Source organism: Alosa alosa, chromosome 11 (genome assembly GCF_017589495.1).
Source record: "Alosa alosa isolate M-15738 ecotype Scorff River chromosome 11, AALO_Geno_1.1, whole genome shotgun sequence".
Lineage (NCBI taxonomy): Eukaryota > Metazoa > Chordata > Actinopteri > Clupeiformes > Clupeidae > Alosa > Alosa alosa.
This window is the reverse complement of record NC_063199.1, coordinates 34,490,896-34,503,217: the sequence shown is the minus strand read 5'-3', so window position 1 is coordinate 34,503,217 and position 12,322 is coordinate 34,490,896. Positions and strand designations below refer to the sequence as shown.

At 47.6% G+C, this 12,322-nt stretch overlaps 1 protein-coding gene across 13 annotated transcripts in view; it reads right to left on the bottom strand.

Moving 5' to 3' along the window:
* Nucleotides 1-12,322, bottom strand: part of LOC125302930 (neuronal cell adhesion molecule-like) — a 35,713-nt gene that overhangs the window by 20,116 nt on the left and 3,275 nt on the right. For 6 of the 13 annotated variants that reach the window (XM_048256291.1, XM_048256288.1, XM_048256294.1 and 3 more), the window contains exons 2-9: nt 7,835-7,852; nt 7,229-7,334; nt 6,388-6,584; nt 5,361-5,483; nt 4,318-4,488; nt 1,757-1,813; nt 421-532; nt 58-242 (exon numbers count right to left, since the gene is read on the bottom strand). In XM_048256291.1, the coding sequence (XP_048112248.1) occupies nt 58-242; nt 421-532; nt 1,757-1,813; nt 4,318-4,488; nt 5,361-5,483; nt 6,388-6,584; nt 7,229-7,334; nt 7,835-7,852 (969 nt within the window). The remainder of the gene's footprint in view (nt 1-57; nt 243-420; nt 533-1,756; nt 1,814-4,317; nt 4,489-5,360; nt 5,484-6,387; nt 6,585-7,228; nt 7,335-7,834; nt 7,853-12,322) is intronic. The other 7 variants (XM_048256290.1, XM_048256298.1, XM_048256297.1 and 4 more) reach the window with 3 other exon arrangements.

The following is a 12,322-nucleotide window of genomic DNA, read 5'->3' as shown; positions in this document are numbered from 1 at the left end:
CAGGTGGTGGATGAGTGTGGTGGCGGGGGAGGGTCAGTGGGGCTGGCAGGTGCAGACCTTTAACAGTGACGGTGATGACGTGGTGGATGGAGCCCAGCGTGTTCTTGGCCGTGCAGCGGTACTGGCCAGAGTCCGCCTCCGTCACGACCGCTATGCGCAGCGTCTTGTGGAAGTTGAGGTAGGTGGCCCGGTTGCTGGGCAACTCCCCACTGACCTTGGACCAGGTAATCTCAGGAGTGGGCCTAAGAGAGAGAGAGAGAGAGAGAGAGAGAGAGAGAGAGAGAGAGAGAGAGAGAAAGCAGAGGAGTGAGTGAGGCGAAGAGAGAGAGTGTGGGGAGTAGTCTAGCTAATGGCATTGCCATGCTCCAGCACAGAGAGATAATGGGCACGTCTGGCTCTTGGCTCTCATGGGGCACTCACAGGCCTTCAGCGATGCACTCCATCTCCAGAAGCTGCCCTCGCAGGACCATCATGGAGCTGCTGGGGCCCGACGGCACCTGGAAGGATGGACGGCGCTCTTCCGTCTGCCCGTCTGTCATGGGAGGAAACAGAAGGGGCAGTTAGGATGGGAAGGGGCAGTTAGGATGGGAAGGGGCAGTTAGAATAGGAAGGGGCAGTTAGGATCGGAAGGGGCAGTTACAGTAGGATGGGAAGGGGCAGTTAGGATGGGAAGGGGCAGTTACAGTAGGATGGGAAGGGGCAGTTAGGATGGGAAGGGGAAGTTAGGATGGGAAGGTGACGTGGAAAAGCCTCTCCTTCACAAGAGACCGGTCACCACTGTTGCCAGGGAGACAGGAGGTCAAACACACAGGAGCTTCACAGGAGGGACCATGAAAACCCAAGAGGAGTTATACAAGGAAAAGGAGACCTATGGTCTTGTGTTTGCCAAAGTGCACTCTGGGTAACATCAATAATAATGCGCTAAAGGACGAAATGTGTAAAGAGGAGAAAGCAGAAGAGGAGCCACAGGGTCATACAAACAATGAAAAAGGAACAGATTTCATGTGGATTTTCTAGAGCAAAGGGATGGACTGAGGTAACGCCAGGTAGTGACGGAGATTAAATGCTTGCTGTTAAACCACAGTATTCAGGGCCATATTTAGCTCCTCAGCCTACAACACAAGAGGACAACAGGATAAACCTAAAAATATCTTCCGGTATGTCCTACAACCACCAGGGTTGCAACATATCTGTGCCCATCATCATTTAAAAACTCAGAGATATTGTCCTACAACCACCAGGGTTAGCTCATATCTGTGTCCATCATCATTTAAAAACTCAGATATTGTGCGTTGATGGTAACTGTGTACAGCATTCCTCCATGCAGACATATGAAGTCTGCTAAATATCCATAAGAATAAATCACCATTATGATGTATTGATTAATGAATTAATTGATTGACTGATTGATTGATTGACTAATTGAGATGATTTGAGAGCAACTGATATAATCAATATACCCTTTCAAGGCAGTCAGTTCTAAAACTACATTTAAGAAGATGAACAATAACTTCAGTAAGGATGTGTGTTGTCCGAGCAGGAGAGCAGGGGTCATGGCATCATGCGGTAGCAGTGTTTAGTGGAGGGTACGTTATGGACACCATGAGAGAGAAGGGCAGAAAAGATCAAATACTGTTGCAATAATCACTTGTGCTGAAAGAGACGGTGGGAAGGGTCCGAGGTTTGGGTTAGTTGGTTGACGTCTACGGTTGGTTATTCTAACAGAGGGCGATCACTAGGGGGCGCCATCACTCACCACCAAAAAAATCAGTCTCATTCAAAAAACCTGGCCATGTTTCATTGATTGCATCCACTGTAACACAACAGAAAATCATAACAGGTCAAGTGTGAGAAGCAAAACATAACTGAAAAGCATGTGTGACTAAACAAAACATGGCAAAGCAAGGTGAACTCATAAGTCAGTGGTCCAAGCAAGGTGAACTCATTACTCGGAGTTCAAAAAAGGAGATGATCAGAAAGCACAGCAGGGGAGTCACTTGGATCTGAGGTGGACATTTTGGAAAGCAGACATGGGGCTGTCTCTTCCACAGCAACTAGAACATGGGGCTGTCTCTTCCACAGCAAATAGAACATGGGGCCACAGCAACTAGAACATAAGGCTAACCACAGACCATAGAACAAAAGAACGCATTTTCAACAGAGATTAGAAAGGTAGACTGGCTCTTCCACAGACACTAGAACAAGACTGGCTCTTCCACAGATATGCAAACATACAGTTACTGTATGTTCATCATCCAAAAACGTGACAACATTAGACCTGATCATCCACAAACACTCGCACTGACATGAGAGTGATAGTGAACTGACTCCTCTAACACTAGCACTGACATGAGAGTGAACTGACTCCTCTTACACTAGCACTGACATGAGAGTGAACTGACTCCTCTTACACTAGCACTGACATGAGAGTGAACTGACTCCTCTTACACTAGCACTGACATGAGAGTGCACTGACTCCTCTAACACTAGCACTGACATGAGAGTGAACTGACTCCTCTAACACTAGCACTGACATGAGAGTGATAGTGAACTGACTCCTCTAACACTAGCACTGACATGAGAGTGATAGTGAACTGACTCCTCTAACACTAGCACTGACATGAGAGCAGGGCTTGAAAACGAAATAATTTTTCAAACGTTCTGTTCCGAACGGTTCAGGTAGGCCTATGTTTAACGTTTTCATTCTTGCATGCGTTCCGCCACCAACATATCGGTCCTGAACCAGTTGGGAATGCAAAATATCGATTAGTTCTTAAAGTTCGGCAGTGTTTGGCGGGGGCCTATTTTGTGGACTTTACCTTAGAATAGGCATTACTCATTATTTCCCCTTGATTTAGCCTATACCGTAGCTATGCCCAAAAATAATAAATCACAGGTGACATTCGAAAAACATTCAGATGGGCTATCCATCCCATAGCCTACAGACTTACTGTAGGCCTAACCTATGCCTATTAATAATTTCTTATCAAAAATATTTCGGGATACGTGCTAAACTCCTTACCTGGTTGTAGCCTAAGTTTTTTATCCATATGGAGATCTTCAAAGGCTTGCGCTATAATTCCAACCCTGTTTATAAACGAACCTGTCTGTTGCTGACAAGGCCTATCTCAAATTTCCGTTTAACTCTTCTACACAGAATAGGCTATAATTGCGCAAACATTTCAAATCCGACTTTTAAAAGCGACAAAGGCGTGGACAGGCAAAATAGGCTAATACGCATAGGCTACAAACAATTTCCAAATCAGTTTCAGTAGCCTTTACGCTACTGAAGCTGGCCTAAGATCCGAAGTGGCAGGCGAATAGGTTACATTACAACAGCAAGACAAAATATCCACATTTGGACCAAAGGTCCATTTATTGGTTTTTTTTTTTCAAACTGCAGAAATCAAATTATTAGGCTGTTATATAGAGAACTAAAAAAGCGTTATTAACGGTTTTGGATTTCAGAATAACGTTTCTGTTCGGAACAGTTGAAGACCATTTTGTTTTTGTTTCCGTTTCCGCTCCTCGTAAAATTCCGTTCGTTTTTCGTTTTTCGTTTTCGTTCCTTGAACCGGTTCAAAGCCCTGCATGAGAGTGAACTGACTCCTCTTACACTAGCACTGACATGAGAGTGAACTGACTCCTCTTACACTAGCACTGACATGAGAGTGATAGTGAACTGACTCCTCTTACACTAGCACTGACATGAGAGTGAACTGACTCCTCTTACACTAGCACTGACATGAGAGTGAACTGACTCCTCTTACACTAGCACTGACATGAGAGTGAACTGACTCCTCTAACACTAGCACTGACATGAGAGTGAACTGGCTCCTCTTACACTAGCACTGACATGAGGTGAACTGGCTCCTCTTACACTAGCACTGACATGAGAGTGATAGTGAACTGACTCCTCTTACACTAGCACTGACATGAGAGTGATAGTGAACTGACTCCTCTTACACTAGCACTGACATGAGAGTGAACTGACTCCTCTTACACTAGCACTGACATGAGAGTGATAGTGAACTGACTCCTCTAACACTAGCACTGACATGAGAGTGATAGTGAACTGACTCCTCTAACACTAGCACTGACATGAGAGTGATAGTGAACTGACTCCTTTCATCCGCAACGCTGACTCTCCTGCTGGACATAACGCCTTCTCGTAATCCCTCATCTGCCCTCCCTGTCATGCTGCGGTCACGAGAGAGCCGCTGTCCTCAGCTCAAGCACAAAGCCGCTGGCATGCACACGGGAGCGGGCACACGGGAGCGGGCACACGGGAGTGGGCACAAGGTGTTGGTGACGTACTGTTGACCACGCGCACGGTGATGGGCTGCTTCTGCTGGATGGTCTGCGTGCGGGGGAAGCGGGCGTAGCAGATGTAGTCGCTGCGCGAGTCCGACATCTCCACGTTGGAGAAATACAGATCCCCATTCAGGCCCTGAGACACACGCCGGCTGAGCGACAGCCTCTGGAAGTCTGGAGAGGCAAGAGAGAGAAAGGGGAGAGAGAGAGAGAAGATGAGAAAGGGTGAGAGAGAGACGAGAGAGAGAGAAAAGAGAGGATGAGAGAGAGAAGATGAGAAGGTGAGAGAGAAGGAGAAAAGAGAGGGGAGAAGTGTTCTATATCATTAACAGTGACCTTGCTCTGTGGACACATACTCTGAGCAGCACTACATCCATCTTGAATTCCTAATATGAAGCAACACTACCCAGCCGTCATGTGCTAAACCTGCAACACTACCCAGCCATCATATGCTAAACATGCAACACTACCCAGCCGTCATGTGCTAAACCTGCAACACTACCCAGCCATCATATGCTAAACATGCAACACTACCCAGCCGTCATATGCTAAACTACCCAGCCGTCATATACCCAGCCGTCATATGCTACACATGCAACACTACCCAGCCGTCATATGCTAAACTACCCAGCCGTCATATACCCAGCCGTCATATGCTACACATGGAACACTACCCAGCCGTCATATGCTACACATGCAATACTAACCAGCCGTCATATGCTAAACTACTCAGCCGTCATATACCCAGCCGTCATGTGGCTATATCATATCTTCTGCTCCGCTCATTAGCCACACACACACAGCCACACACACACAGCCACACACACACCGCCACACACACAGAGCCACACACACACAGCCACACACACAGAGCCACACACACACAGCCGCACACACACAGAGCCACACACACACAGCCACACACACAGTGCCACACACACACAGCCACACACACACAGCCACACACACAGCCACACACACAGAGCCACACACACACAGCCACACACACACAGCCACACAGTTGGCAGTGCTGCAGTGGGACTCACTGTTGTCCATCCAGAAGATGACGGGTGGGGGCAGTCCAGCGGGCGGTCTGCACTTCAGGACCAGCGATGCCCCTTCCTGCACTACGAATGGTGGATTACTCTCCTTTGACCACAAGGGGGACCCTGTGGAGACCATGGGGTTAATATGCAGGACAGGAAATACACATACTGTCACAACAGCTATCATGTAGGGAGTGATGAGGGAAGTCAACTCATGTGAAGGGTGTAGGCAGAGCGTCTAATTCACTAAAATGGAGAGAGGCAGGGTTGGGCTTGAGGCAGGGTTGGGCAAGAGGCAGGGTTGGGCAGGAGGCAGGGTTGGGCAGGAGGCAGGGTTGGGCTTGAGGCAGGAGGGAGGGTTGGGCTTGAGGCAGGGTTGAACTTGAGACAGGGTTGGGCTTGAGGCAGGGTTGGGTTTGAGGCAGGGTTGGGCTTGAGGCAGGGTTGGGTTTGAGGCAGGGTTGGACTTGAGGCAGGAGGCAGGGTTGGGCTTGAGGCAGGGTTGGACTTGAGGCAGGAGGCAGGGTTGGGCTTGAAGCAGGGTTGGACTTGAGGCAGGAGGCAGGGTTGGGCTTGAGGCAGGAGGCAGGGTTGGGTTTGATGCAGGAGGCAGGGTTGGGCTTGAGGCAGGAGGCAGGGTTGGGTTTGAGGAAGGGTTGGGTTTGAGGCTGGATTTGGGTGGACATTTCTAAACCAGCTTAACAAAGCAAGTACTGTATATATGACCATTCCCACTGCTGGTTGAGCTAGATTGGAACATAGGGTGCAGTTGTGGATATTGACCGGGCTATGGTAGCTACGCCATGCTTTTTTGCTGAATGTTGCTGTTACCTTCCAGGAAGTAGACTTTAATGGAGGATAAACAAACTCATTTGTTTATTAAGACATGAAAAGAAGACAAGATTAAGAGGTTACATGACAACTAGCGGTGTGCTGTTACAGTCTGAAGGAGTTGTGTGAGATGAGATAGTGTGCTTGTCGGGCAGCTTGTCGGGCAGTGCTGTGTGGTGGGTGGGCGGTGGCTTACTGGACTGGCGTACGACGATGTTGTTGGAAACTGCAGTCCCGTGCTCGTTGTGGGCCGTGCACTGGTACACCCCCTCGTACGCCTCGGCTTTGTCCTTGCCGCTGATGTCGATGACCAGTGTGCCTGAGTGGGGCTTCATGTTCACTTTTGGGTCCTTGTCGATGTCGAAATGCGTCCCGTTCCTCGTCCACGAGAAGCTGCAGGTGAAGGCAGCCGGTGGTGTCAGTGTCACCGCAAATGAAACAATCGATAAAGCAGATTTAGACTGTCAGCATAATAGCAGTCACACTTCAGCAGATATCCCACCAAGCACACATTACTGTAGATGCAGAGTCCTAGGAAGTCACACTGTGTTCAGGAAAGCACACCTCTGGAGCTTCCCGTCTGGGCTGAAAGCCTCCCTTCGCCAGCACCAAACCGCAAGTCATCACTTAGTGCAGTATTACAGGCAGGCTATTTGTATGGCTCTAAATGAGCCGTGTCAGACAACATGTTAATGGAAAAAAATAAGCAAATAATGCCTGTAATGGAGGTATAGGGACCCGATGCCGATAGAGATGGAGATTTAGAAGCATTCAGCGCTGGGAAAGACTATTCAGAACTCGTCCATCTCTGGTCCATAGGCTCTCATTATAATGGCGATCTAATTCCATAGGCTCTCATTATAATGGTGATCTAATTCTATAGGCTCTCATTATAATGGTGATCTAATTCTATAGGCTCTCATTATAATGGCGATCTAACTCCATAAAGAATTGAGCTCCTGAGGACATCCCACCCACTCACACTCACACTCACATAACCCTGTTCTGCTGTCACTTGGTTATCTGACATTACTTACCTAGGATGGGGCTTTCCTTTGGCTTCACAGCGGATGACGATGTTCTCCCGTGGGTCCACGATGTAGTCTTTCGGGGACTCGTGGGTTATGGTGGGTGGCTGCGGTACTGGATAGTCACAGAACAACACATTAAATCCATCAGTTGTCAATGGGAATGCAACATGGAGGATGATATACTTCACTCTCAGTAACACAGCACACCAGAGCACAGCATTTTCAATCATGCACTCTACTGAAGCAAGACAACGACAAACTGTGCTCATTCAGGAGGAACTCAAAAATGGAGAGCAACACAAAAGTGCAATGCATGGCAGCTACACTTCACTGGGACTCTTGTATATGACGCAAATGATATTGACATATTCATACATTGTTTTGTTTTATCTAAAGCTTTGTGTGGAAAGAAGACAAACAATCATACATAGGCAAAGCCAAACAACAGCAACCTAGGTTTCACTCTTGACAAAGCAACCAAAAACAAGCAAACTAATAAATCAATCAACAAACATACAAAGAAAGAAAGAAACAAACAAACAAACAACTCCAAACAAAGTCAAACAACTCCAAACAAGGCCAAACAATCAAAGTAGGCATGGTGAGACTTACATCCTTCCAGAACTTTAGCTTTAATCCCAAAGAATCAGCATATAAAATATACAGACATGGTAAAAGGAAAGCTCATGTTAGTAACGGCTCATCTGAACACACAGTACATATGTATACACTCTGTTCACACTGGTTCAGTATGGGTACTGTAGGTCTATCTGAACACACAGTACATATACACACTGTCCACACTGGCTCAGTATGGGTACTGTAGGTCTATCTGAACACACAGTACATATGTATACACGCTGTCCACACTGGCTCAGTATGGGTACTGGAGGTCTATCTGAACACACAGTACATATGTCTACACGCTGTCCACACTGGCTCAGTATGGGTACTGTAGGTCTATCTGAACACACAGTACATATACACGCTGTCCACACTGGCTCAGTATGGGTACTGTAGGTCTATCTGAACACACAGTACATATACACGCTGTCCACACTGGCTCAGTATGGGTACTGTAGGTCTATCTGAACACACAGTACATATACACGCTGTCCACACTGGCTCAGTATGGGTACTGGAGGTCTATCTGAACACACAGTACATATGTCTACACACCACTCTTCACACCAACATGGTTGCTATGGGCAGGGCTATCTCTTGCTTTTTGCTGTATTCACATAATATAGATGTTATATATGTCATTGTGCATGATTCAGCTTTAGTCTTAAATGCCAGTATTTATAATAATAATAATAATAATATAATAATAAAATTTATTTGTATAGCACCTTTCATACACAGAATGCAGCTCAAAGTGCTTTACATTTGGAGCATATCAGTCATTCCTCTTCATTGCTGTATATACTGTATTTAGCATATATATACTTACACTTATATATATATACTGTATATAGTCTTTGCTAACAAATGTTTAGGCTAACAAATGGTAGCAAGCATGTCATTCTAATAGCACGTTTAGCAGTTCTTTTCATCTAGAGGAAGCACATGTGGTGCCGTGGTACATGTGCAACATCTCTTAGGGGGGGTCTTCTGTGTTGTGAGGTGAACCGTGAGCCTCAGTAAACTCTGCCCTGGCATGACAGGAACATGAAACAGCTTCACACACATTTCCGCTACATCAAAGTTCAACGTCATTCTGTGCATTCAGCGCACCATGCTGTGGGCTAACTTTGACAACAGGACAGGCCTTAACTCCTCTCCGAGACAGCTGTCCAACAGCGTGCCTGATTGACACGCCGGCTGCGCCTGATTGACACGCCGCTGCGCGCCTGATTGACACACGCCGGCTGCCTGATTGACATGTCAAGGCGTGCTCCGATTGACACGCCGGGCCGCCTGATTGACACGCCGGCCGCGCGCTCGATTGACACGCCGGCCATGCGCTCCTGATTGACACGCCGCTGCGGCTCGATTGACACGCTGCCGCCTGATTGACATGTCGGCTGCGTGCCTGATTGACACGTCGGCTGCCTGATTGACACGTCGGCTGCGTGCCTGATTGACACGTCGGCTGCGTGCCTGATTGACACGTCGGCTGCGTGCCTGATTGACACGTCGGCTGCGTGCCTGATTGACACGTCGGCTGCCTGATTGACATGTCGGCTGCGTGCCTCCTCTTTCTTTGTTTCTCTTTCCATGTAAAGCCAACGACTGAGACTTTGAGCACAGTGAGAGAAGGCACACACTGACAGGGAGCACACACACACACACACACACACGCACGCACGCACGCATCCACGCACGCACGCACGCACCACACACACGCACACACACACACACACACACACACACACACACACACACACACACACACACACACACTGCCTCTGGGTTACACCAACAGCTGGCACAAGGGGTGTTCCGAGTGCTTATCTCAAAAACACCAGCCGTGGCAGTTGGCCTCGCCGCCCCCAGCCCCTGTGCCACCCCTGTGCCACCCCGGTGCCACCCCGGTGCCACCCCTGCGCTGCTGATGCCAGCAGACACCCACGCCGCATGGAGCCGCATGTACCCGCATGGAGCCGCATGGAGCCGTGTTCCGGAAGCTTCCGCAGATGAGATTTTAGGGGTTACAATGAGGCCTTGTAGATACACAACCATGCACACACACACACACACACGCATTCACACATGCATACACACATTTACAGATTCACATACACACACACACACACACATACACACACACACACACACACACACACACACACATACACACACACACACACACACAGAGGATGAGCGTAGATGGAGCCAGAAGTGAGTGGTCTGCATTTACTGGTTTCTTGGCCCTGCTGCCCACCACCACTGAAATGCCACCACACCACCACCACCACCAGCCATGGAGTTGACCAGCACAGCAGGGCTGGGGAATGGAGTTGACCAGCACAGCAGGGCTGGGGAATGGAGTTGACCAGCACAGCAGGGCTGGGGAATGGAGTTGACCAGCACAGTGGCTGGGGGAATGGAGCTGGACCAGCACAGCAGGGTTGGGGAATGGCTAGGGGGTTAAGCACATGAGCTTCCACCTGTACCAGGGGATGTATTGCTTTTGTGTCAAACGGGTCATGACTTCTTTCCTCATTCAAAATTAAACCCCATTATCATGTGTTGAAGTCCATCTATTTTATAGCATGTCTGCCCCTCACGCATGTAAGCCGGGCTGGCCCCTCCCCTGTCACACACACACACGCACACACACACATTGGCCACCCTCCCCATCACACACACACACACGCAAGACACACACACACACACACACACACACACACACACACACATTCAAAATAATTTGATTTGTCATAGTTATGCAGATGGTCAATAATAAATTATTTCTAGCTCTATCACCAAACAACTATGGTCCCTTCTTGACCCATGTGTCAGTGTATAGAACAAATCAACACCTGGATGTCTCAAAATTTTCTTCAGCTGAACAAAGAAAACTGAAGTAATTATATTTAAAAATGAGGAAAGACTTAGGTTGCCACTCTTGACACACAAAAGGGTTGAAAAGGATACCGTTAAAACCTTGGTGTATTAAATTGATAAAGATCTAAATTTTCAACAGCCATGAAAGCTTATAACCAAATCAGCTTTTTAACACCCTTTCAAAATATTGTCAAACCCAGAGGGCTGATGTCAAAACATGACAACTCATTCATGCATTTATCTCCGGCAGGGTTGATTCTACGTGGACTGTTCTGAGCCTTCAAGAACTATTAAACAGCTTCAGGTGATACAAATGCAGCAGCTAGGACTCTAACAAAAACTAAAGAAGACGTACATTACTCCAGATTTCTTGAAGTCCCAGCACTGGCTTCCAGTAAGTCCCAAATTGACTATTGCTTGTTTATAAATCAGTAAATGGAGCCAGGACCTAAATACTTGTCAGACACTTCAATAGTACACACCTTCTCGTCCTCTCAGGTCCCAGGTAGAAAAACCTGCTAGTAAAACCTACAATTTAAACTAAACATGGTGGCTTGACTTTTTAGCTGCTATCTGACTCAACTGTGGAGCCAACTTTCGGATAAACGTAAAAAGGCCCCAACTGCAGCCAGTTTTAAATCTAAAGCAAGACAAACTGTTCTCAGAGGCTTTCTGCTAACTGTGCGAGTTACAAATTCTAAATCTGCCTCGATAATTATTGTACCTTGTCTTTTATTACTTTTTTACTACTTTTGCCTTTGAACACTATTGTCTTTATTTTAAATGAATTTACCTTGTGTTTTATGCTGCTTTTATTATGATCTTTGCCTTTTTAACTATTCTTGTTATATTCTATGCTTTTATTTATTGCTCGTTTGGTTTTGTTTATGTAAAGCACGAATGACCTCTGTGTATGGAAATGTGCTATATAAATAAACTTGACTTGACTTGACTTGACACACACAAACACACACACACACACCTCCCCATCACACACACACACACACACACACACACACACCCCCCCATCACACACACACACACACACACCTCCCCATCACACACACACACACACACACACACACACCTCCCCATCACACACACACACCCCCCCCCATCACACACACACACACACCTCCCCATCACACACACACACCTCCCCATCACACACACCTCCCCATCACACACACACACACCTCCCCATCACACACACACACACACACACACACACACACACCCCTCCCCATCACACACACACCTCCCCATCACACACACACACACACACACACACACACACACACACACACACACCGCCTCCCATCACACACACACACACACACACACACCTCCCCATCACACACACACACACACACACCTCCCCATCACACACACACACACACACACACACACACCTCCCCATCACACACACACACACACACCTCCCCATCACACACACACACACACACACCTCATCACACACACACACCCCTCCCCATCACACACACACACACACACACACACCCCTCCCCATCACACACACACACACACCTCCCCATCACACACACACACACACACACACACACACCT